Consider the following 27,750-nt stretch of genomic DNA (forward strand, 5'->3'; position numbering starts at 1 on the left):
TTAATTTTTTGGCTGCAACGCGTCAAGCAAAATTCGATCACCTAATTCTCTGTGAGAAGTGAAAACGGGGTGCAGCATAACCCAAACATATAGCAGATAAAAATGCACTTAACCAGGGTTGTAAAAATCAGTTTATGAACCCGTGATTCCTAAACCACTCGTGAAGAAGAAAAACGTATTCAAATTTATTTCAAAATACATACAAAAAATATAAATACATAATTACAAATAAAAATATTAAATATTTAAAATACTTGAAATTTGAAGCGTCCCACTCTTGAGCGTTTGATGAATGAAGCAATTCGTCAACAAGCGACGGGGCGCTTGATAACATTGAAAAAAAAAATTGAGCAGTTAATATATTTTAGGAAAAACGGCCTCACGTATCAGGCCCTATTGTTTAATTTTTTTTGAGATATTTTAGTTGACAAGTTATAAAATGGATCATAACTTTTCACCTGTACAAAATATCCCATAAAAGCATATATCACATCTAAGTATACAAAAAAGTCATTTTGTGCCGAACGTCGCCTAAAGGCATGTATCACATCTAAGTAGACACAAAAGTGTGATGCCAACGGAGAGAGATAGAGAGAGATCGTATCAAAGCTCCTAAACAAGATTCTTTAAAAGGAAAAAGAAAACAAGTTCCTCAATAGGTTTCTTCAGGGAAAAGAACGAGAGGAAAACAAAAGGCAGCTTTGGACACTGCCAACGTTGAGAATGAACAACCTTCAAAGCACATAAAAAGATCATTTTTACCCAAATGGGTGTTCTTGCCTGATGCATGGTATCAATGTTTAAAAATACAGCTAAAAGGCACAACATCCCCACTATTCTTCGAGTGAACAAGAAGTACTCGAACAGGACTTGAAAGCCCTCCGTTCCCCCGGTCTCCAGGGTATGGAAATACATCCAGACCTAAATAGAGTACAATACACCCTCCAACTTGAGTGTCACAATCCCACCTTTTACAGTTCAAGAGAATAGCACCTACAAGATTCGAGTAGGCAACAGTGCGTTCTATATGCCCGCCGAACCGATAATATAGAACATAGTTAAAGAACACACCCGAATAGTTAGTGCAGTTAATTGTGCTGTTATGCTGCCGCCTAAAGAGGCAGGAAAATATGCAATCAGGCAAACTTTGGAGGAACATAAGCAATAATTGTGAAACCTTCATACACCACAAGTAGAAGACTAGTTAAAAATTTGATAGAAGATGTGCTATTGATCGAAAATATACATGAGCTTCTCTATACAAGGACAAGATGAACCTCAATGACACAAGGGAAACATGGAATTGATCCATGAATAGATTCCAACACCATTACCTTCAAATTGGGATTACACAGACGTAAAGCTTATGCTACTCACATGACTAGATCTCAAGAATCTTAGCAACACCAGCGATTTCACAACCGAGCAAATAAGGAAACGATAAACCTTTGCATTTACATTTTCCCCGCTCCTCTATAATCAACAGAAGGATATTTACAACATGAGCCCTGATATGATTCTGACTAATTAAGCAAGAGGCAAAAGTAGAAACTTCACTAATTCTCAAGGAGGAAGAAGTCTTCAAATGCAGACACCTTCAAGACTGGGGGAACACCGATACAACAGATGCACAAGTTATGTGCACATGGCTTCTGCTTGTTACCTACGATGGTTGCATATCTGACAGATGTTTATTGAATTCTGGTTGGCAAATGTGCAATGTTCACAATACCAGTGATCCGTATCATCAAGGCCCTTTCCATAACCAGATCTTGAAGTAGCAGCCTTGCCCCTGCCACTCCTCCCCTTGCTAGGAGCAGCCTTGAAGCTTGCTGATCTACTAGTTGTTCCCTGGGAATGCACATCCACCAACCCATTTTCTAATGCTTTTACCAGATTCTCGAAGTAATTACGAGTCACACTGCATATCAACAGGTGCCAAGTAAAAACATTAGCACAAAAACTTCCATTATTGTTCAAAGAAGTAAAGAAGTTTAAGGCACTCTTCTTTGGATATGTAACACACATTTTGTGCTATAATAGAGTAGAAGCACAAACTGGAAGATGATGATGATCATAGTTATCCATATTGCACAATCTGGGTCCGTATCACGCGATACGTATCGTATACGTCTACGATAGACAATATGTATGTGTATCACAGGCATATCACCCGTATCGGGCAATACAAGGGCCGTATTGGGCGATATGCTACTGTATCTTATGATATGGGGACAAAATGAAAAACAAACTCCTTGTTTCGTGTTTCTTTTTAAAATAGCTCCTCCTTCCCGCTTTCTAAACATCTCTAAGAGTTGTGGGAGAGAGAGATTCAAGTAGTTTTCTAAAAAAATCTATCATATGTTGGTAAGGACATTCCATTTGAAGGCATTAAAACAATTAACAAGAAAACGAGGTTGAAAAGATAATGATGATTACTATCGATTGATGATAATAATGATATTTGGCACTTGGCAGTGAACAAGTATATGTTGTGAACTTGTGATACAACCTAAAACATTTTAAATTTGTTATTGATGCACATTATATTATTCTGAATCTATGATTTCTCATTTTTGAAAATATTGTTCGTATATTATGGCTTATAAATAACGAATCATAAGTGCTCTTTAAGTGAGATACATTTTTCATATTGAATACATTTTTCTGAAATTTTCTCTAATTTTTATCTTTTTTGACATAAAAAATTAATTTTACGATACACTATGCTACCTTTATGATAGATTATGATATGACATATGGGTCGGGTCTGATCCATGTAATGATATGCCTCTTACAACATTGGTGATGATAAAGCCAAATTTATGACATGATTGTATCTTACATTCAATATGATCAACTCATAACAAAAGACAACCACAATATATACATATATAGCATAGGCATATCACCCGTATCGGGCCATACAGGGGCCGTATTGGGCGATATGCCACCGTATCTTATGATACGGAGACAAAATGAAAAACAAACCCCTTGTTTCGTGTTTCTTTATGAAATAGCTCCTCCCTCCCGCTTTCTAAACATCTCAAGAGCTGTGGGAGAGAAAGATTCTACTAGTTTTCTAAAAAAATCTATCATATTGTTGGTAAGGACATTCCATTTGAAGGCATTGAAACAATTAACGAAGAAAATGAGGATGAATATCAAGATAATGATGATTATCATCTATTGATGATAATAATGATATTTGGCACTTGACAGTGAACAAGTATATGTTGTGAACTTGTGATACAATCTAAAACATTTTAAACTTGTGATTGATGCGCTTTATATTATTCTGAATCTGTGATTTCTCATTTTTTAATGTGTTATTCATATATTATGGCTTATAAATAACGAATCATAAATGCTCTTTAAGTGAGATACATTTTTCATACGAAATACATTTTTCTGAATTTTCTCTAATTTTTAATTTTTTATGATATGCCTCTTACAACATTGGTGATGATAAAGCCAAATTTATGACATGATTGTAGCAGAAGCTTCATGTTGCTTTGTTCACAATGGTGCCATTTGGTATGAAGATTAGACCACTAGAGACTCCGATGATCACTGTTGTCCAAAGTGACAGATGCAACCAAGTCAGCTGGCACCATGCTACCTTTTGATCAACAGTTGTACAGTCTCTCTAGACATCTGAACACATGGTCAGTATATTTCAAACTTTTATACTGAAAGTAGACACTCAAAGGTGGCCACTGGCCCACTACAGTTTGAAAAGCAAGTAGGATTGACCCCATGACATGCACTACGCAACAAGGTGACATTCTTGGATTAACCAAGTTGACAAACCAGCTTGCAATGCACTGACACATCATATTATGCAGGCTTTTGCAAGATTGATGTTAAAGGTGACGGCCTGACCGGAGTATAAGGCAAATTATCAACCATTCTCATGTAGTTCATTCAGATATTTGCATAAAGGGCTCTGTTTTCCCACTTCATATTATACAGGCTTTTGCAAGATTGAGGTTAAAGGTGACTACCTGACCAGAGTACAATGGCAAATTATCAACCATTCTCATGTAGTTTATTCAGATATTTGCATAAAGGGCTCTGTTTTCTGAGTTAATGACATCTAGCACTTATTTAAAACTTTTTACAACATAAATAGATTAGTTCATTGGCCTAAAAAAAAGCGGTTAAGTTCCCTTTCACTGAGTTTCCTATTTGATGGAATTGGACATAGTTGCAACTTGTCACAAAGCCTACACGAACAGAAGAAGTCAAAAAATGGTAACCACCACTTAGATATATCCCTTGTGACCATTTTGTGGTTTTATTGGCTAAGTACCACTGATATTAGCGTTGCTCCAACCTTTTTTTCTTGGTATAGCATTTCCCTGTCTATAGTCTATACGAATAAAATTTAAAATAGTCCAGCTGAGTGGCTGCCTTACCTGGTTAAGCCTGCCAACTTAGTCTTGAACTCATTAAACTCTTTAGATGGCCCTTCACCATCAAGGAATGCAAGCAACTCTTTTTCAGCACACTGATGTAGTCGCTCCAACCCAGACTCAGCCTCCCCTATGGTGCCAAATGTGATGTTAGACTGACATGAACGGACATAATATGAATCAAAATCAATCAACAAATAGAAGTACCTTGTAGGTACTCAAAAAACCGCCTCTTTGCATATTCATGCTCAGGAAGGTAATACCCATATGCATATGTCCACTTCAATACTCTTCTACACTCCACTATCTGCTAAACAACACCAGCATAACAAATCTTATGCATCAAAGCAAACATGTGGAAACAAAGGAAGAGGAAAATATAATACCTGTAACCATGCATCGGTGATAAATTTCAGCTGTGAAACAGGTTGACACTGCTTGTCACTCAATTTTTCAAGCTGCAAAGCCACACAGCACCATTATAATCTTCATAAACTATAAGAGAAGTATCACAATTTCAGAAGAACAGCCTAAGTTTCTGGACAAGGTAGAGAACCATGTAAAATGGTAGCGGCACATACAAGTGCATGCATAAAGAAAAGCTCATATTCGAAGCTACCTCAGACAGATTTTTTTAATTAATAAAAGTTATCATATCCATATTGACTCTATATTCAGTATTCTTTCTATGGTCAAAATTAGCACTCTCAATTCTTCTAGTCTATCAACAGTTATAGCCAGTAATTTGCATTTATGTGCAGTAATTGGATAGAGACAAGTCTCCATGCCCGCTACTTGTAACAGTGATTGGAGTCCTTGGCATTTTAACTAAGACAGTAATATGTTCAAAGATCATGTTTATCTCAGGATTAATAAGATTTAATCTTTCTCTCTCAAAACAGTCGACTGCTACATGGTATCAGAACTAAAGTTGACCCAATGGCGGTAGCTTTTCCGGCGAGCAGCAGTGGCAGCGGTGTTGGGTGTCCTTTCTTCTTCCTCTTCTTCTTCTCTCCATCTCTATCGTTGTTTCTCTTGATCTGCTGAAGTCATCCTCAAGGGTGTGTGGCGGGTGGAGTCTAATCACAACTAGGAAATATGCTACATGGGAAGAGCACAATAGCATGGCAATGTCCTAGATTATGAATAATGCAGAACCCAGATTGCTCCTACCATAGCCTACTATACTACTGCAAAGGACATGTGGGAATTTCTATGGCAGACCTATTCTCATGATAAGAATGTTACTCCAAGTGGAGGAAGAGTTGTTTAAGATGCAACAGGGAGATCAAGACTTATCTCAATACTTTGTTTCAATAAAGGCAGCATATGAAAGATTGAAATCTCTCCATCCTCCTTGCAAGACGTGTTACAAATCTCACTTTGAACGCACTATAGTTGCTAAACTTCTATCGGCCTATCACCTGAGTATGCAGTAGCCAAAGCTCAAATACTCACTGAGAGTGAAATTCCAGATTTGTCTGAGGCCTATAATAGGCTTAATAGGCTAGCAGTGACATTATTTCAGCCTGCTAGTGAGGTTCCTGCATCAACCATAGCACTCCTTGGAGCCATGGGCAGGGCTCATTCTCAGGTGCCAAAGGCAGAGGTACTGGTCGTGGCTCTGCTGGACATGGGAGCTTTTAGTGCACATATTGTAGAAATTAGGGCACTTGGAGGACCGATGCTGGGATAAGTATGGTCGACCTGCTGGCTCAAAACCAGTCAGAGAAGGGAAAGTAACGGTTGGTAGAGGTACTTCTTTGTCACATGTTCCAGCAAGGTCAGCACAGGCAACCGTTCCATCTATTGGAGAGAGCTCTACTATCTCTCCGACTTCTTCACCATGAGCCTAAGCCAGTCTGAGTACGAGCATATACTTGCTCAAAGATCCTCCACATGGACATCATCGCATCTTGCCACTACTGTGGTTATGGATTCTGCCCTTTCTGTTGGTACAGTCACTAGTGACCCAGGTATGGTGTAGTTGATTGATTCTGAAGCATCCAGTCATTTTGTAATAGGCATTACCACTCACAGCAAGGGCACGATTGATCTTCACATCATCAGAATGCTCATTCTTGTGAACATCAATGCGACTTAAAGAGGCTTGAAGTTCACAAATCTAATCGGTTGTTATCTTCCTTTTTTCGCCAGTGTAATCAGCAACTTCAGGACCCAGGTTCTTGCTGCCACGATGTTTCTTCCTTTTCGGATGGAGATCCAAACAGAAAAACAACATGACCATTCTTTTTGCAATGTGAGAATCTCCGAATACCTTTCTGGCTCGATTCCGAACCATGACTAACCAGACCCACATATCATAGGCAAGTCCTTTTCCGAATAATCAATGACCGAATTTCAATAGAAACAGAGTTAACAATCCAGGTTTTGACCTGGTGGTCTTCAAGATACCACGTTTCCCAATAGGGATTCCATTTAGCAGGTTGTTTGTTCTTCCCATTTATGTAGGAAATCCAGCCGCGACCTGCAAGTCCCATCGTAATGACTGCAGACCAACAAAGGTAATTGTCCTTGGTAAAGCGAATCATCGTGACTTGGACAGGAAGATGATCTGATTTCTGCATCATACAATCCATCCTTTCAGTCAAGCTATTCCCCTTCCGCTCAGCAGCCATCAGGCATAATGGGAATCACAACGCACAGAAACCAGGTGAAGCAAGAGGACCTGCTCCAGTTTGCGGCACCATACCTACGCACAAAAAATGACAACACTTCTGGCGATGCAAGAGGACCTGCTCCAATTTGCGGCACAAAACTGCACACAGTCAAAGCCCTCACTGCTGCTACTGCCCCTGCCGTGCAGCGAGCAATCCTCAATTTCCTTCCAGCTATATTCACGGTTTTTCGGCGACCGACAGGCTATCTCCCACTAGAGGCAACAGTCCTCAACCTTTTCCAACGACAAGAGGCGTTGATTCAGGCTGATGGCTCCAGCGACGGTGCACTCAGACGATGGTTGTTGAATGTTTTCACTTTAGCTTATGCTTTGTAGAATGTTATTGTTACAATGTTATGAATTTTGATGTCTATGAATGATGAACGCATAACTCTATAGCAATAATAAGTCTATCTGCATTGTCACAAAAAACGGCAAAATTTAAAAAACGCGTATAAAACGCGTATAAAACGTGCATAAAACGATTTTTTGCATTTTCTTTTAACGTGCGAGTGCAAAATGGCATAGCTTGTAATATTTTTTAAGACGTTGGCTTTTCTTTAAACTTGTTCTACCTTTTAGTGGCAAAAAAGTATTTTAACATAAGAAAAGAGGGCTTAGGGTTAACTTGAAATCCAAAATTTGTTGAGGGCCTTCAGCTTCGAACGTTCGAGTCTATCTTGTCTCCGAGACAGAGAGGCGTAATAGGGCAGGCTTCTTCGAGTGAGGTGAGAACTTCTTCCTTCGTTCGTTCCTCGACCTCACCTCTCAATCGGCTGAAGAGAAGGGCATTCAAGATTCGGCTGGTTTCGTCTGATCGTCTTCTTCTGGTTTTCATCATCTTCTCGTTTTCATCCGGCTGAAGAGGAGGGCATTCGAGATTCAACTTCCTTCTTCTCCAATCTCCATCTCTTTTTCATTCGAGCGGTGACAGGTTCTCTTTAGTCTTTCCAAGTTTCCATTTCGTTTTTTTACAACGTCACTATAGTATACATGTGCTGTTCGATTTTTCTTTTTTCTTGTTGTCGTATGCATCAATGATTCAATTCAATGCATGCCTTCGTCTCCATCTCGTCTTCTGTTTGTTTCTAAAACTTGTTAGATGAAGCGTTTTTCACTGTCTTTTAATTTGTTGAATGGTTTAGGTGGTGGTGATAAATTTTTAATTTTAATCATGCCTAAAGGCAAGGACATATTCTGGCGACATGCACAATTAAAAGAAGATGGAAAATTGGCTTGCAATTTTTGTGGAGAACAATATACAGGAGGAATCACTCGGTTTAAGTATCATTGAGCTGGTCTTTTATGTCATGATGTTGCTATATGTCATCAAGTGCCAGACAATGTCAAACAAATGGCACTAAAAGCTTTTGAAGGTATGAACGAGAAGCCTACAAAAAAGGGAAAAATGTCAAGCTACCGAATAAGTTCAAGTGCAAGTGGACCACATTTAGGTTCTTCCGGTTCAACTTCAAACTCATTGACTAAAGAAGGAGGACAACTTCAGACAATTTCAAACATGTTCAGGAAACAAGAAAAGGATAATATTGATAGGCTCCTCTTTAAAGCTATGGCTATGAACAATTTGCCATTCAACTTACTTCGATCGAATGATTTCAAGAATTTTGTTGTTGCTGTTTCACAGCATGGCCCAGGATACTTTCCACCAAGTAGTGAAACAGCGAGAAAAAGGCTATTAGATGATGCAAGGAAAGAGGTTGATGTATATATTGAAGAAATGAAATCTACATGGGCACATTATGGGTGTACTATTATGTCAAATATTTGGAAGGATACAATTAGAAGCAGATCATACATAAATTTGTTGGTAAGTTGTCCAACAGGTACAATATTTTGGAAAGCAAAACATGTAGAAAAGGTTCCTAAGAATGCAGAACTTATAACTGAATTTTTATCTTCAGCTATTGAAGAAATAGGGCCAAAAAATGTTATACAGATTGTGACAGACAATGGAAGCAATTACAGAAAGGCAAAACTTATCCTTGAAGAAAGGTATTCAAATATTTTTACTACATCATGTGCTGCTCATTGCATTGATTTAATGCTTGAAGATATTGATACTTTGGAAAATGTAGCATCTATCATGACAAAAGCTAGACAAATTGTTAAATTCATATACAATAAGCAGCAAGCTTTAGATGTAATGAGAACTTACACAAAGGGAGCTGAGTTGAAAAGGCCGGGTGCAACAAGGTTTGCTTCTCATTTCATTTGTTTACATTCTATTTTAAAACAAGAAGAAAATTTGAGGTTCATGGTTGCCTCAAATGATTGGAGACTTGTCGAAGAAGTGGAAAAAGATCATGCAAGAGATATTACACATCTTATTCAAAATGAAGATTTTTGGAATATGGGAAAAGAAATAATCATGTTTGTGGAACCATTAGTGAAAGTATTGAAAATGGTAGATGGAGAAGGATCCACTATGGCATATTTATATGAGGCACTTGACAGAGCTAAAGAAGCTATAAAGGCTGCAAGTAAGGATAAGAAGGAAAAATATATGCCATATTGGAAAAACATTGATAGGAGATGGGCTCGTAACTTGCACAATCCAGTACATGCTGCAGCTGCTTTTTTAAATCCTCTTTTATTTTGGAAAAAAATGGTCACAATGGATGAAGAAGTTCGTGAGGGTTTGGATATAGTGACAAAAAAACTTGTTCCTCTTGAAAACTTTTCTGAAATAGCTAATGAGTTGGTCACAATGGATGAAGAAGTTCGTGAGGGTTTGTTTCGCGAGGGATTAGCCATGACAATTATTCATACTGCACATCCACGTAAGTGTCTCATTTTACTAGTTTTTCTATTATGCAATCAACATTCATTATTGGTTGTGCCCTTCTTCTTTTAAATTTTGTTTTGTTTTCTAATTATAATAGGGGTTTGGTGGGAGATGTTCGGTTCTTCTGTTCCTGTGCTTCAAAGTGTAGCAATCAAAATTTTAAGTCAACCATGCATGCAGCGCATCAGCCTGTGAAAGAAATTGGAGTGCATTTGATGCTACTAACATGAAGAAAAGAAACAATCTTGCACCATCAAGATTAACAAATTTGGTCTTCATTAGAATGAATATGCGTTTGCAAAGCATGGCTCCAGAATTGAAGAAGACCAATGAAAAAGCTATCTACATTGAACATGTGAACCCATTTGCTGAAGAAGAAAATTTAAATACTGAGACAGCGAACTTGTCTTCAGATTCAGAAGAGGAAAATATTGATGAAAGTGAAAGACAAAGAGCTTCAAGTTCAAGGCGTACAACAAATGAAGAAGATGACTCCACTTCTTGGGAAGACGATTAGGACATATTTTTTTCACTTTCCAACTGAAATGACTTCATTTGTGTTGTAAAGCCATGAAGGCAAAAAACTTTTGTTAGTTATGTATTTGTCATTTCATTATCTAATTTTAATGTGTTGCTTATCTAGTCATTTTTCAATGTTTCTTTTAATTTCTCACTTACTTTCTTTTTATATAATTATCAGGATTATTTATTTATTTTTTAAAAATTTGCCGTCTTTTTCCCGTTTTATTCCCGAGATTTTCGGCTTCGCCGTATTATACCCGTTTTTTTCATCGCCGTATTATACCCGTCCACGTCTTTTGTGACAACTCTATCATTATCTAAAACATGTTTTCTGTGAAGAACTTATTATTTTTTATTTTTACTGATTTTTTAATGATTTTTTCGATTTTTTTTTCAATTTTTCCTGATTTATTATTATTTAAAAAAAATACAATACGGTTACGATATTTTACGATATGGCGTATCTTAAAGCCCGACCAATACGGCTTACGATACGCTTTTTACAACATTGAGTAAAAGCGCTATTGACACAAATGAGATTAAAGAACAAAAACGTGTTTTTTTTCGAAAAAAACACGAAAAAAACACGATAAGTTAACTAGCCGTTTAAAACAAAAAAATAACAACTTTTCGAAAAAAACATTAAAAACGAAAAAAACACGTTTTTTTCAATTTTTTCATTTTTTCAGTTTTTTTAATGTCAAATAGTTTTTTTTTTCATTTTCTATTTTTTACTGTTACAAATCTATTTATCTGTTGATGTTTGTGTTACTAGTTTCTCACATATTTTATTTTTCCCCCATTTTGAGTTTTTTAAAATTTTTAAAAATTTACTTTATTTTTCCCTTTGTTTCTCGTTTTTTTAAGCTTGTCGTATTATACCTGAGAAAAACTCACCGTTTAAAACTCCGAGACGTTATTTGTGACTATGCTTCTAAGATCTTTTTGTGTTTCATTCAAACTGGTGCAAGATATTTTAATATTCACAGAATATTTGAAAAATATATCATTTTTCTCAAAATGTTGATAGCATGTGATTGCAAAGTCACCATTTAGCTTAAACATCTAGCATACTTCCATTTAACCTCTTCACTTGACTTTGATCAGGTATGCACATTTTTTTATTTCTTGATATAGGCTAAACTTTTCTTGACAATGCCAAACAAGGCCCCAGGTAAACTGTACCATTTTGGAAAATGCGAATGTTTAAAATTTTCCATATTGCTTTTCGAAGTTTGAGAAGTACTAACCTGCTTCTCATGGAAAAAAGGCATGATTGTCAATTAAATCAAGCCAATTAAGCCAGAAGGTTTTTAACCTAAATTGAAGGCAAGAATGTTAAGAGGAGGCCCTATTTGATGGATACCAGCTAGCTAATATGGTTCCAGTGTAAAGAATGCCACTCAACAATTTGAAAAAACAGGGAGGGTACACAAAGATGAACGTGTGTTCAGTTATTTGTTGCAAACTACTTTACTTGGAGTCCAATTGGATTCATAAATAATTCAACTTGTTTTGTACCAAATCAATGGCATAGATTGTTCAACACGACCAAACACCTATTTTGAACAACCTTTTAGACACTTTGTCCCAAATCAATGGCATAGATTGCCCAACATGATCAAACACCTAAAGAACAATCTTCTAGCTGTCCTTTTTGACCAGTTCTTTTTTCCGGGCCGCCATACAGATAGGGTTATATGATTCAAAAGTTAATTTGGTAGATCACATATGTGGGATTGGACTTACAAAAGAATGGCTCCATTACGTGTGTTTCTCACACAGGTTCCAGCATATTCTTCCACATGTTATATCGCCACAGACAGACAAACATTTTCCTTCTCTGATTTTGACATCCAAAAGAGAGAGGTTGATAAACTTGAGATTATGCTAACATGGAAAAAGCTCATACATTTACATATACAACCACAAGTAGTGAACATGCACATCAGGGAAACAAGATATGAATGTCATGGTTATCTAAAGCCACTTACATGGATAGTTTGCATTTGATGCAAGTCTGACAGTGCCTTCGCACGTGACTGTAGTCAAGAAAGACAAGTTTAGAAGCATGAACAATGACAAGAGGACATTTGAGTTTTATGTCCTGTAGAAAAATCTCAAATATATCACAGTGTACTATATATATATATACATATTAAACATTTAATGGCACATAGACCAGTGGATAAAATGTACGAGAAGTATTATTTGCAATTAATGTTAACATAAATACACCTACGACAGATAAAACTAAAGGGTGTGTGCCAATCAACAACAATGGCAAGCCAAGAACACTCAAATGCTAGTTTCATTTTGATGATGCAGCCTTAGCAGGAAGCAAATCACAGATGAAAATCAAGTTCCTTTCCTGAAGGAAATGGCCAAAGACACACTACAGATTAACATCCAGGAAGTAGCTAATACCATACAATATTACCTAGACAATAGGCCCTAATAGAAGCCTACTTGAAGGATTTTACGGGAACTCATCAGTCCCTTGTGAGAACAGGGAAAAAAAGAAGAGGAAAGGCAAGACGAAGGAGGAGAAAGCAGTAATAGAAAGAAGAAGACAAAGAAGAAGGGATACATAAAGGTTTCAGAAGTCTCCTCCCTTAACCAATATGTCAAAGATTTCAGGGGAAAAGGAAAAAATTATTTGACATAAAAATTAAAGGAAAAGGAGGCTGCTCAGGAATATCACATAGGTGCCTCAAGCTACTGCCAGCACGCTTAGAGTCATAGACTTACTTTGGAATTTGGAGTACACAAAAGAAAGCAAACAGAGCACTACAAGCCTACAAGGGCTCCACTTAGCTCTTAATGTTAAGATTGTACGAATTGGATCGGGTCTAGGCAGACCCGATCCAACTTGCCCATACACCCAAACATAATGGGCGGTGGCATACTTGTAAATACTTGTTGTTTTCTGTATTTACTTGTAACATAAATTAGGTTATATTAATGACAAGGAGGAAGGGCCACGGTTGCTGCCCTCTTTTCTTTTCTCTCTATTACACGTGCAGTCACCACCTCTTCTTCTCCTCTCACATCTACAAAGGATTTCATCCAATGGTTTGGCGTAATATCTCAAAATCTTACATGGTATCAGAGCCAGGTTGTTGCCACTGAGATTGTCTGGTAAGAAGTCTCATTCTCTGCCCTAATTTCTGTTTTCTGCCCTAACCCTAAAATCTCTGCCCTAATTTCCGCCCTAACCCTAAAATCCTTGATCTCTGCCCTACCCGATCATGTTAAGAGCACGTAAGAAGGACAAAAGCCAACTCGCACATTCCTTACCTATAAAGTTGATGCTAAATTGCTCCCTCGTAGGCATATGGACCAAAAGTTTTAATAATGGGAGGGCAGCCAATCAAGGGACTTTTTTGTTGGACTAAAACCCCCAAAGATAGGGCTTCCAGTAAGTTACTAACTGATTAACCATTATGAGCTTGCTTTTTAAAATTAATATGCTATAATTGGTCATTGATGCCCTACAGAACATTTACTAAGTTCTAGTGTCACTAAATAGTTATTATCCATAGGATGGAAGGCTCATGTCCAAAATCCCAGAAACCATGTTTGAGAAGTACGTGCAAGTTCTTCGTGACTGCAGTTTGGTCATCATGCCTAACTTGAGAAAACCGTGTTTTACCAATTTTATTTGCATCATCTCCGGCTTCCACATCTATCTCTCAGCAGACTTTCATTGGCACATCCATCTCTGTATGTCTCGATCTACTTACTGTCCACAGGGATGCAAGACTCATATTCAAAAACCCCAGAATCAACTACGAAATCACATTTGAGAAGTATATGCAAGTTATGCATATGCATCCGTGTCATCACCATGTTTTACAAATTTCATTTGCATCATTTCCAACTTTCCACATCCATCTCCATATGACATTGCATGAAAGGAACAATAATTAGCTGGATCGGTACAAGATACTCATCGACATGAACATCAAAGACAGAGAAAGATACGCCTATTAATAAACACCAAAAATCAATACAAAGAAGAGGGAGAAATGTAAAGACTACCTACCGACTGGTTTGTAGCCCATCTTTCATAATAATGGGTATATCTCTCTAATGAATTTTTAGCCATTTCTCTTCTTCTTTCAGCTTCATCATACTGAAAACCATGAAAACATAATGAGAGAAACCTATGATTCGTCAGAAAAAATTTCTCCCATCCTATGAAAGCAGTAAATGAATCATCATACCACTCCCTCCTGTTTTGCAGTCTCATAACGATTACATGCATAAAAACCACCAGTCCGTTCACCATGTTCAGTCCATGCACCAAGACAAAGCCTGTGAATGGCAGTTAACAAAGAACAACAACTAAATATTTCAGGAGAGTTTCTTATCATAAACAATTCATATTCTTATTTCATAAACCACCAAACTATTCCTGATTTTCAGACATCCATCAAAATTCTACTTCAGGTGAAGACAATTACCTCATGAGTTGTGAGTCAACTCCCAACAAGATTATATCTTAACATTGACCAATTGATACTCAGAATAACTATCAAGTATCAGCCATCAGTTTTAACCCATCTAGTTTATATTATTGCCACAAATAGCATTGAAATTTGAAACCATTGTAGACCTACTTGGAACTCAGTATCTGATCAGGCTGCTGCCTACCTGTGCCTTCGACGAGTCAACCCAGCAACTCCAGATGACTCAAATGTCTTGGTTAATTTATTAAAAATAAATGAAAGCATGTGATCTGATTATGATACATAACCTTGGAACTTCGCATATAGACATCTTTTAGACTTTCAGCTATACATCATTACAAATTTATAATATATATATATATATATATATATATACATATACATATATATATATATATATACATATATATTAGTTAACTACTATATCATAATATCAGTTAATTTCATATATAAATAAGTAAATATCTTTTAATTACCATATATTGTACACACAAAGAAAATCATGTGAACAAACAACTGGAGCAGACAACACATAAGCATTAAAGGCAATCCTCGATACACAATACAGAAAAAGCAACAGCTTTTTCATGGTCAGACAACTTGACACTTGACAGACCTGAACAACTGGTTCCTAATAGAGAGGCCCTAATTCTAACTGGTTAGGGACTGATCCAAGACAACCTAGCTGAGCCACAAGTTGACTTGCGCTGAGTTTCCCAACAATGATTGAAATATATCAACAATTAAAATCTGCAATAAAAGTCCTCCATAGCTGAAAATGATAAATATAATATATGTCTACGGATTATGTTTGCATTCCTTAAACATAAGAAAAGACTACATATACATATTCCTAAAAGTAGTATTGTGATTTTGGTTTCATCAATGCTATTATAACTAGGATTGGAACAGGACATACAAAAAAGGGAACGGGTAGTTGCTTAGAGATGAGAAAACTTTGGAGAAATTTGAAATAATGGAAGGATTTGGGTGAAAAATATAAATAGGACTAAAGGATGGATTAAATTTGAAAGCTCTCAAAACATTTTATATCCAATTAAGCAAAATCTCACCAGCAGAACTCAAATTTGCAAGGTGGTGTGCAAGTAATATGCATACATCCCTGGTTTTTCTCAATTGGTCTCTTGCACTTTGGGCAGGGCTTGGAATTTGCCAGTATCCTGAATATTGCATCAGAAAACTTCATAAGCATCTTATTATGATGTATAAAACAGTTAAAACATGATCAGGTCAATGATGGCCATCCAAACTACAAGCATATTCACATGGAAAATCAAACTGTACAAATTCATCCGGCAGAACCTTTCTGAGAATCACCAAAAATAAAAATTTCAATCATGTACCAGCAATAACTACGAGTTGATGCAAAAATGGGTCATGGAAAGAGGCTAACACAGATGAGTTTGGGCATTGCAATCTAAGAGACTCCTGCCCTTTTCTACAGAACCTTTTAATATAACAGGTTCACCAGTTCCTTCAATTAAGAAGGTCACAAGGTTGAAATTTTGACTGCAAGAATGCATCTTGACAGTCAGGTGACCCTGTCCCCAGTCTGCAAAAAATAGATTCCCACATAAAGATACAGCAGACTTGGTTGACCAGATCTGTGAAAAGGAAACAATGGTTTAAGATGATCCAGCTTCTTGGGTTGGAGGTTAGCCTACTAAGGGGATATTACAACCCAGCATCCACCAGGCCAGGTTTCCCATCATCAACAAGTGGCAAAAGGAAAAATGGGACTAAACACACTTCCTATTGATGAAATATTGCAACCCAGCACCCACTAGTCCAGGTTCCCCATTATCAAAAAAAGGGAAGAAAAGGAAACAACAAATACACTTTCAAAAACCTCTCAGCTCAACCTAGTACTTAATAACAACAAACCAATTAAACTCTTTGCCTCATAAGTCATACCAGTTCATATTCTCCGACTCAGCACTGTTCTTCAAAATCCACTTGGCAACTGTGTCACAGTCAACAGGACGGTGTGCCTCCTCTGTGCACTGCATTCATACTCAAAAGGTTTAAATTTCTCATTTTTCAGCTCTAAAAATAAAATTTGTCAAAAATTATATGCACAAAGAATTCCAGAAGAGACTTACATTCCAACAGAAATAATAAGAACAGTTGCAAATGACATCATAGTTAGTGCTGCCAGCAACAAAATCCACTGCATACTCACAGCCTGGAGCTGGGCACCATTTTGTCTATACAAGCCAAAGGGGAAAACTAATGGTCAAGAAAGATGGAAAACGGCATCACTTCAAAAAACTTCAAACGGAACTTATAAGACATGTATACGTTAAAATACCATGAGAAAAATTTAAGGATCTCCAAGCCAACTGATTCAGACTGCTGGAAGGTTAGAAAAGAGAACTATTTTAAAGCTTGTTCATTACCATGACTCAGTAATGCTCATTTCAAATAAGTTTATAGAGGTGTAAGAAGGATGGTTCGGATTGGGCTTGGGTTGAGTCTTCTGAAAATGATTTTTTAAATAAAGACTCAAAATGATATGCATATTACAATTGTATAAGAGACCCTACTTATATAACATCTCAAAAAGGCATCTCTGAAGAAAAAAAAAAGCCCTCTTTAATTTTCTTCTTCCGAAATGTTCTTTTGTTCTGTCCCTTCTTCAATAAATCCTAACCCTGTTTCTCAACTTCCTAATTGGTCTCCTTCTGTTATCCCATATTAGAATACTACAGCAATAGGATGGAATTGCAAAAGAAGATTATTGGATCAAAACTTTGTTTGGCATGGCTATGTTAGGTTTATTATTGCCACAACCAATGACATCTAATACCTGAATACTTCCCAATCTTTTTCAGTGACATGGTCAGTAACACTGGATCATGAAATGAACGAATCATACCTGCACCCTAGCACATGTTCCTCTATGCTGAGAACATTATCCAAGAGAGCAAAAAAGTGGAACCCAAGTAGGTCTGTTTCTAATTGTAGGCGCAATAGCAGAAGATACCATTTCTATGATTTCTCTGTCACCACACCTTCCCTCTAGCAAAGCTTCTACATGGTTGGCTTGCTTCTCTTCTCCTCATATATCATGAGAATTATCACAAAAATCATTCTTCAGGGGTACTAAATGGGCCAGCAGTTTGTTTTTCTCAGATAAATCTCAGAAATTCAAAACTTAAAACATATAAAATATAATAAAAAATTATGAAATTTTGAGTTTCCTACTAATTATCTTATAAAAGCATTAATCAAAATCTAAAGTAATTATCAGAATATCAAAAGAAGCATCACAACAATTAAAAATTTAAAAAACATGTTCTTCCTGAAAAGGGGGAAAATTAAAAGAAAAACCAAAAACATGAGATTTGTTTTGGTGATTTTCTTTTACTTTCCTTTTGTGTTTTTTTTTTTTTTTTGAAAAAACAGCAATGTTTGTAACAATGCTCAAGGTTCGATAAATTTATATGAGGAAACACTAAAAACCCCATCACCTGCTGCTGTTCAATAAGTGAATACTAAAGACTTGACAAACAAAATTTCTCCTTTTTGGAACAAGATAATTTGCCAGATGTAAGTGCATTAGATCTTTTTTTTTTTCAAATGAATTTCTAGATACAGGGATCCCTCAAAATCAACCTGGCAGAAAAATCTAAAATTTCAGAAATGAGAACAGATGAGATTGGATTTGCATTAGATAGGAAATTATATTTTTCTATTTCTAGATGGTGTGGCTGGATCACCTACTTTTCAAGGAAGGCTATTTCTTGTTGGTTGGTTTGTTACTCCTGATATAATACTCTCCTTATTGGTTGTTTACACTCCCTTACTGTCCCTTCTGTAGATCTGGCATTGATATTAACTGAATGAGAGGTTCCAAAAGATAGTAATTGAGCTTTGGTGTTGCACCTCTTTGCCTAGCAATAATAAATCAGGATAGAACACATTTCTTTACTATATTAATAAAAGAAGACTAATGCCAATCAGATCTGGCAACAGCATAATATGTTGCATGTAAGATAGCATACAACGAGACTCATTTAGGCACTCATACATTGAAACATGAGTATAGGGATGCCTACTTTTACTATAGTGAAGAAGATCACCGTTGGAGTTGCACTCACATATCACGTATGACATCTAAACTATTTATGAATGCCAATAACTCCGAAACGGCAAACTAGGATCACCATTGGAGTTGCACTAACGTATGACATCTAAACTATTTATGAATGCCATAAACTGTCTTAAACAATAACTCCGAAACGGCAAACAACTAGAACCTATTACTTACTACATCAAACAATTTCCAATAAATAAAAAAATTGCATGTCCTTTGAAGTGGTCGTAGAAAAGACCAAACAATCTATACACTCAATCCACCAAAAAGAAAGATTCAATAAGAAAGAAAACCAATTATCTCCGCCTTAGCACCAAAAAATGTTCTCTCACCACCCAAGTGATGGAAGATGCAGGTACTGCTTCAGTTCTTGCTCCGACTTCCTTTTCTTTGCCCACTTAATAAGACAACCGAGAGCAAAAAAGTGATTGACTAATTGTTATAGAAGATGACTATTATACCCATCACTCTCTCCTAAGACAAAGCATCAGAAGCAATCATGCAGGTAACGGCCTAGAAGTTACAATTTTGGAGCCAAATACACTTGGTAGATCATGTGTTTGACAAAAAGAACATCGAATTATTGAAACACATATTCCTAGAACACATGTTCCAAAAGCACCATGTTCTTGTTCCATGAATCATTATGTGATTATCTCACAATGTTTGATTGGTGGATTTGAAAATGTCATCGTGATTACATCATGCTTTCTGAAGAAAGAAATGATGTCTTTGGATCATGTGTTTTCCATTTTTGTTATGTAAGCTTTTCAGTTTTTTACTTTAAAAATTAATTATGGAGTTCATTGTTCATACCTTTAAATTTCTTTGCTCTCAACTAGGCTTTAAGTAGTCCAGCAGGCTTTTCAGGAGCCAAGCTGCCTAAGTGACTGAGAGGTACTTAGACTGCAATAAATTGCTCAGAACTAATCCGCTTGTTATGCTTGCCAACTAATGAAAATAAAAAGGATTTCCTTTACTATTCTTCATTTCACTTCTTGCATTAACTCACAGTTGAAATAACAACTTATGCAATATGACAGCTGATTATTGTATGCAACACTAAAGCATAACTAAGAACTTCATCAATTACATACCTTCCTATTATCTTCAACGTAGGATCTAAGAAGATAACGTGAGTATTTCTCCTTATCATCTTTGGATGCCAGCAAATTGACCATAACTTGGCCAACAGCTGCACCACAAGCAGGATCAGGGCACCGCAGCATCAGGCATCCAGGTCCATCATTTATTGATGTACTCATATAACCTTTAAAACTAACATATCAATCAAAATTGTACTTTACAACTCATATAACAGTTTTTCTGTCAGAATATATGAGAAGAATGAACAGACCTTTCCAACAGGCACTGCAAAATGGATGTCCACAAGCAGCAGCATGCATTACTCCACGAGGATAAGTTTCAAAGCAAATCCCACATGTAAGCTGTGGGAAGCAGAAAATGATAAACTCAAATGGCATAAACCAAAGAAAAAGAACTCCAATACATGCATGTAAATATACATGGGCATGTAAGCATGGACGTGTTCACCTATGCATGCATATATAGTATATATGCACAAAAACAGACAATCATGCAGATAAAAGATGAAGACGATGGTAATCATGACGAGGCAAATCCCAAGCTTTACTCAGGAGAAAAAAAAAGTACCTCCACGGCATTAGGCGTTATCTCAACTACTGGCTTCTCCAACAAGCCTACAGCTTTCCGAACATTATCTTCATCTGCAAACCACTCATCATTGACTTTGCTGACGCTCCTGCACATAAAAAAATCCAGGATAAAACATAAGCATGATTGAGTTTCTATGCATACTTAGAAGAACATACAAATGCTTTTTCATGATGCGATCAAGTAATATACTTCAAACTATTAAAAGGACTAAAAAGTTCATACATCTCTTGGAATGCTGACAAAAAACATAGCTATGCAATTATCTGAATATTACTTGTCATTATGAATCCCATACGTCACACTTAAAAATGACCCAAACATAATAAGCGCTCATAAATATCATGCATCATTAAGCAAGGCAACTATTGTAAGTGGAAAGACTGAGGACATTACCATCTAAGCAGGACATTCTTCTCTCTTTTTTTTTCCTCGGTAATCATAATCACATAAGCTCAACATACTATTAATAGCCAATAAACCAAAATAAAATTGCAAATATGAAACTGTTACCAGTTATAGTGTCGTAAGAGGATACTAGCAGAATCTCTTGAAATGGATAGCACAGTAGATATCATTGTTATGTCATCCTCTTGATGCAGACGTATATCAGCTTCATTTAAGATGGTATAGCTTTGCTGGAAAGTGCAAGTTAAAGAACAAAATTACAAAAGTACCAACATATTACATGATCAACAGTTTCAGACACTGCATGCTACAGACAACTATGGGGATGTGTTTGGAAATGTGTGCAACTGGAGCCGAAATTGCCAGAAATGGAGAACTAGAATAAGGAGAATAAAACAAATGCCAATGATGGACATGAAATTTAAGAACAGAGGTGCAGCGTCATTTGACATTGAAATTTCCATATTGAAAAAAAAAAAATCTCTTTGTGACACTATTTGATCAAGAACTTCCCACCACTGTATTGTTCCATGGTTTTATTCACTCTTTTCCCTTATCATCTCCAAACCATTGCATGTCAAAAGAAAACAAAAGTATCTGAATGGATTGCAAATTGTCAAAAAGGAGAACATTTGTAAAGTGCAAGCAGACTTCTTTCTAATTATAAAGAGAAAGTACGCAAGAAAGAGAAACCTAATTCCCCCTACAAATCTCCCTTCCCCACTCCCCATAGCTGCTATGCTGCCCTCCTCTTCCTCCTCCTCCTCCTTCTTCTTGCCTACAGCCAAGGAGCACCCATGCCTGCTGTCACAGTTGCATGCACACGACATCCACATGGGCATGGCAGGGTAAATGATGTATCCATGTGACATGGGGCCTAAAATAAAAAAATATGCAAATAAGGACATCAAAGCATAGCTCAGCCATCTGACTCAATACATGTTGACTTTGCATCACGAAGTTCCATAGCCTGACTGACCAGCTCAATTGAGTCTGAAACTTCAATCTATTGCCATACCAGACCTCCACATATCCACATATTGCTATTTCCCCAGTACAAGATAAGCCAGTGAAAATGATTTTCCAGTGCATCTTCATAAAATAATAATGGATCATGCTATCTACAATGACGGTAATTTGGATGAAGGATCATCCTCCCCAGGTAATGGGCAATAATAGCACCGGAATCATCAATCTGGCAACTAGAAAATAGTCCACAATCCAGAAACATCAACTTTAAACAATGTTCAGGAAATGACAGCTATAACCGAATGACTGGGATGGGCATGACTCTATTTGCCCAAAGGAAGATTTCTTCCACCAGAGCTCACCTATATTCTCTTGACAAAATTTCATTGTTCCTAACTTTTCAAAAAAAAAAAAAAAGAAAGAAAAAAACAAAAAGAAACGTTTAGTATACGTATTTGAACCACGCGTGCACATCTAGCAACGTATACCAACAAGGGTACAAAATACAGAACATAGGCAAAGTATGTGGAAACAATGATCCGATTAACAAGTGGATTAAAAGCGTTCTAAAGCAGTAACATATGAGAATCAATTCCTATATGTTTAAAAGAAAATTGAAATTTCAGAAAACAGGGATCCCTAGAGAAAACACAAATAAGGAAGCCTCTAGCCACAGCATCATTTCAACCAATGAAGAAGGACCAAATTTCTAGGAAAAACGGGGCAACGGCAAATCGATCATCGAAAAAACCATCTACCTGCGACCGACGGGCCGTCATACCATCGGAATCATCGGTATCGTTGTCCAGGAATTCATAGTCGGCCTCGTCGTCATCGCTAGCCATCGCCGTGTCTCCGCTGTAGAAATCATCTAAGGATTCCTCCTCTGCTGCATCATGCATATCGTCCTCCGAATCCATCATCTCCAAATTAGTAGTTTCCTCTTTCTTTAAATTAATGAAATTTCCTTTAATCGGAAAATAAAGAAGAGCTAAATCAGCCAAGAAAGGCGTCGGAATCCGCAGGAGAGAGCGGGGAAACTTGCAAAACCAAGAGGATGACGAACGATCAAGAGCAATGTGGAGGAATTCGGCAGAGATAAGACGGAAAACCGAGGACAGCGAGGGGTTTTCCTTCTCTCTCTTCCCCTCCTTCCCTGGCGTCGGCTCACGTAAGCTCCCACTTTTATACGGAGCTCAGAATTTTTTTCCAAATTACTGACGTACCCTACGCTTCGGATAGTGGTTGTGGAGTTGCGTACTATCTGGTTAAACGTTGATCGCATTTGAGCGTCAAGTGCAACGATTGATACGCTCATGTCTACCACTCGATCAGGACGTGGCTCAAAATGCATCGTATGGCTTGTTCTTGAGGTGATAAACTGATTACATGGCCGAGGGAGTTAGTCCTTCATGGATTCAGGTTATTTTTGCCAATGACGCTTATACCCTTACAAAGCTTTACTTTTCAGGTGAAGGGGCATAAACGACATTGACCAACCATAATAACAAAGGCATACCCATATATCGCCCGATAATTCATATTTTAACGCCGTTAAAAACGTTTTCTAGTCCTCGGTGGGTCTATATTTGGTTTCGGGAACGAGGACCCGATGAAGTATGTCTCAAATTAAGAGTATTCGGTTGCTAAGATCCTCATTAATTGAGATCCATGTATTTAAGACCATACCATCTTCTTAGTTTAATTGAATACGAATTTTGTTGTGAATCTTTTGGCATCGTGACAAATGGCTACGAGAGGCAGAGGGATTTGAACATCAGATCTCTTTGAACTTTTTGAAGTAGACTGTTTTGCCGCCCAATGCACTACAACCTCTTGGAATGAATACAATCTCATTAAGTATTATCAGATTTAACAAATTGATTTCAAACTCATTTAATTGAATTCGATAAATTTCAACTTGGCATGCAACTAGACCTAAATAACAATTCGTTTTCAAATTCATTTAATTGGATCTAGTAAATTTGAATCTATTGTGAATCAGATTTCAACCTGGCATGTAACTAAACCTAAATTTCCTTATCTCACCTGCTATCTGATCAGGATCCAACATTGTTGTTGATAAATATTTGATACTAGTTGAATCTTAGTCACAACGTCTATGGAGGGGCACGGGCCGATATAATATAATAAGGACAACATTGACCATGACCAATAACATTGGTTTTTATTTTCTTTTGAGCTTGTCGTTTACTCTCTTCTTTATGAAGCCAGATTTTGACTGCTGTCAGATAAAGACTTTGCAATAGTTAGCTTTTCAATATCGTCAAAAACCCACTGACGTTTTGTTCCATTAATATTCAACAACAAATTTTCCACATAAAGTTGTCCATTAGTGCTTTAATTCCATTTTCCTTTATTAAACGCACCTAACCACTACCTTATTTTAATTAGTTTGTGTTAACCTCATTAGCTGTACCAAATAATGTTACTAATTAATTTGCTTTTAAGGTTTTCACATGTAAATTACATGAAAGATAATTATTTCTCAATAACTTTTGAATAGGACTTAACAGTTGGCTTGACAGAAATAAACTATTGGATGCTTTCCTTTAAACATAAAATCTTAAGCGTCTTTGTAATCTTTGTCTACTTTTTACGTGCATTTTTTTTTTATTAATAAGCAAGTTTTTAGTGGGTGTACTTCTTTGACTCGAGTTAGCTGCTGCCTTGATTGACCAAGTGAGTTGTCTCTTTGATTTGAGTTAGCTTCAGCTACCACACCTTACTGTGAAATCTACATGTGGAGTTGCATATGGACAGTTTTGGGTGAGCAGGAGAAATATTTCATCTTACTATCCAAAAGAGAAACAACGCTCACACCCAACGATTTAGGATGTAAAGCCTATTGTTGATATCTCATGATGCCGCTCTTACCATGCTTCAACTTGCATGTCAATAGTTTCTTTTTGCATGTGTAAGCAGTTTGCTTAGACAATCATAAAACAAATGTTTATTAGCATATTAATTCATTCCATCTATTGTGTATTTTATATGCTAATGTTTTTTAATCATTTACCTTGGTATATAAAGTGTCCCTCAAGAAGTTGTTTTGACAACAGGAACACTATGTGAATGTTTGATGAATCAGCCCTAAAGATCTAGATAAATTCATAGTACCTTACTTCCAAAGCTCAATAAATATACTCAAATCTTTGGAACAGATTCATAAGACATCCACTTTGAGTCCCGCTGCCAAACAACCACTAAGTAATTTAAATTTTTTGAATTATTGCCGCCCAACGAAAAAATTGTTGGGTCCACCTTTAGCATCAAGTTAAGAGAAGCAAGCAATGGAACTTGATCTACCTTTTATAACATTTTTATGTTCTTTTTTGAGCTTCCAAGTGACCATTCTCCCTCAAAACTCCATGGAAAAGGCCAGCCCATCAAAAGAAGAGCAGCAGAAAAAATCTCCCAATCACCAAACCAGGAAAAGGAAGAAGCATGGTTGGATATGTCTAGCAGATCCCGCCTCTTGTTATTCCAGAGAGACTTGTGTAAGATCGCAGCACGATTGCATAATCGCACACCTTTCATTTTAGCAAGAGAAAAGAGTCTCGCTAAAAGGTTGAGATAGGGTTGCACATGAATTGAGTCGAGCTCAAACTCGATCAGCTCAATTCAATTCAATTCAATTCATATACTGCTCGAGTTCAACGTGATAGACCGAAACTTAGCTCGAACTCGACTCGTTTCAGCTTGTTTATCAACTGCCCATTAAAAAGGTGTGCTGATTCTGCAATCTTGTTGTGATCTTACACAAGTCTCTCTGGAATAACAAGAGGCAGGATCCGCTAGACATATCCAACCATGCTTCTTCCTTTTCCTGGTTTGGTGATTGGGAATTGCCTTTTTTTTGCTGCCCTTTCTTTTGATGGGCTGACCTTTTCCATGTAGTTTTGAGGGAAAATGGGGGATGTTAGAGGGCCAATATTATTTTTAAAATTGTTATGGGGTCAAAATTCAAATGCTTAAAATTTTGAACCAGAAATTTAAATTAATTCCGTTCACTAGGTAATAACCTAAAGAACAAGCCATACGATGCATTTTGAGCCACGTCCTGATTGAGTTGTAGACATGAGCGTATCAATCGTTGCGCTTGACACTCAAATGCGATCAACATTTAACCAGATAGTACGCAACTCCACAGCCACTATCCGTAGGGATACGTCAGTAATTTGGGAAAAAAATTCTGAGCTCCATATAGAAGTGGGAGCTTACGTGAGCCGACGCCAGGGAAGGAGGGGAAGAGAGAGAAGGAAAACCCCTCGCTCTCCTCAGTTTTCCGTCTTATCTCTGCCGAATTCCTCCACATTGCTCTTGATCGATCGTCATCCTCTTGGTTTTTCAAGTTTCCCCGCTCTCCCCTGCAGATTCCGACGCCTTTCTTGGCTGATTTGTCTCTTTTTTATTTTCCGATTAAGGGAAATTTCATTAATTTAAAGAAAGAGGAAACTACTAATTTGGAAATGATGGATTCGGAGGACGATATGCATGATGCAACAGAAGAGGAATCCTGAGATGATTTCTACAGCGGAGACACGGCGATGGCTAGCGATGACGACGAGGCCGACTATGAGTTCCTGGACAACGATACCGATGAATCCCCAAAAATAGTACACAAAAGGTGAATGATTTTGTATAGTTGAAGAACTTGAACAAGGTTTTGTATAGTTGAACTTATGAATAGTTTTTGCAAAAGAAAATTACAATAAAGAACATGTGATGACTCCTTTAACGAGTATGCACTTTAAAGAATCTTGATTTTGGAATCCCCTGTAAGTTTTAGTATTGCAATTCATTCAAAAGAAAATATGGCAGGCCATTCTAGAACTAACCGAATCCTTTGAGTTATTTCAACTGCCGTTATCATAATTATGTTTATTTAAATTGAATATTTTGACAAGAAGCAAACAGCTTCACCATGTAGCCAATTGTTGTTGATAAAAAAAAAACAATTGAATGAATAAATACGAATAAAAACATACTTGTTAGAATAAATGATAAGCTATCAAAAGTCAAGCTTCATTGAAATCCTGCCATTTCACACATAGGAGAAACAACAAGTTTAATTACATATAAGAGAAACAATAAGTTTAATTAAATATAATGTATCTTCTGCACATAGTACAATTGAAGCAAAGAAAAACCATTGATATTGATCTTGCTGTGTACTATAACAGATTTTACTAAATGCTTGTGCTGTACTCGTTTTGCATCCAAAACATAAGAAAATTTCAACTTAGCTAATGATTCATTTTATCAAGCAAAATATCAAATATTGGAAACAAATAAATCGAAGAACGGCTAAGCAGGACGTAGACATACTGTAGTGCTAGCGTTTTGGTAAATGTTTTCATGAGAGTTGGTTCTTTATGTCGTTTAAACAAAAAGACTTTTTAATTTTGTAAAAAGTTGTGACTTCATTTACATGGAATAAAAGTTCTCAAATAAAACAAAAAATCAGCCACATATTTATTTTATGCATAGATGATATCTAGTATTAAAAGCTTTTCTAAAGCTTGAATACATTGTGGCGTCCATTGAAAAGGCAAAAGAAAACTTGCCTAGACAATTCATGAAATAAGAACATCAAAATTTTAAGAAAAATATATAAGGAAAAAAAAAAGACA

At 36.7% G+C, this 27,750-nt stretch overlaps 1 protein-coding gene across 3 annotated transcripts; it reads right to left on the reverse strand.

The window, feature by feature from the left end:
- Nucleotides 1-1,204: 1,204 nt before the first annotated feature.
- Nucleotides 1,205-23,258, reverse strand: LOC116247295 (probable E3 ubiquitin-protein ligase ARI8). 3 transcript variants are annotated; one of them, XM_050075857.1, is made up of 15 exons: nucleotides 22,852-23,258; nucleotides 21,230-21,354; nucleotides 20,696-20,804; nucleotides 20,379-20,469; nucleotides 20,119-20,216; nucleotides 17,025-17,129; nucleotides 16,837-16,925; nucleotides 15,975-16,082; nucleotides 14,656-14,746; nucleotides 14,475-14,564; nucleotides 12,421-12,468; nucleotides 4,805-4,876; nucleotides 4,626-4,728; nucleotides 4,422-4,548; nucleotides 1,205-1,921 (listed from the first exon to the last, which is right to left on the reverse strand). In XM_050075857.1, exons 1-15 carry the CDS (start codon nucleotides 23,014-23,016, stop codon nucleotides 1,660-1,662), a joined length of 1,683 nt encoding a protein of 560 aa, XP_049931814.1. In that variant the 5' UTR covers nucleotides 23,017-23,258; the 3' UTR covers nucleotides 1,205-1,659. The 3 variants fall into 3 exon arrangements, with proteins under 3 accessions (XP_049931814.1, XP_031475246.1, XP_031475245.1); XM_031619386.2 differs by having other exon boundaries at nucleotides 4,626-4,725; nucleotides 20,119-20,291; XM_031619385.2 differs by having other exon boundaries at nucleotides 20,119-20,291.
- Nucleotides 23,259-27,750: the final 4,492 nt, after the last annotated feature.

Source organism: Nymphaea colorata, chromosome 2 (genome assembly GCF_008831285.2).
Source record: "Nymphaea colorata isolate Beijing-Zhang1983 chromosome 2, ASM883128v2, whole genome shotgun sequence".
Lineage (NCBI taxonomy): Eukaryota > Viridiplantae > Streptophyta > Magnoliopsida > Nymphaeales > Nymphaeaceae > Nymphaea > Nymphaea colorata.

What these genes read in the sequence shown, in the direction of transcription:
- LOC116247295 (XM_031619385.2), bottom strand. Translation starts at nt 23,016, where the DNA reads ATGATGGATTCGGAGGACGATATGCATGATGCAGCAGAGGAGGAATCC. An exon ending in TGCAAATTTGAGTTCTGCTG is followed by an intron (nt 14,747 to 15,974) that starts GTGAGATTTTGC and finishes TGCCATTCACAG; the next exon opens with GCTTTGTCTTGGTGCATGGA. An exon ending in TCACCGATGCATGGTTACAG is followed by an intron (nt 4,729 to 4,804) that starts GTATTATATTTT and finishes GGTGTTGTTTAG; the next exon opens with CAGATAGTGGAGTGTAGAAG.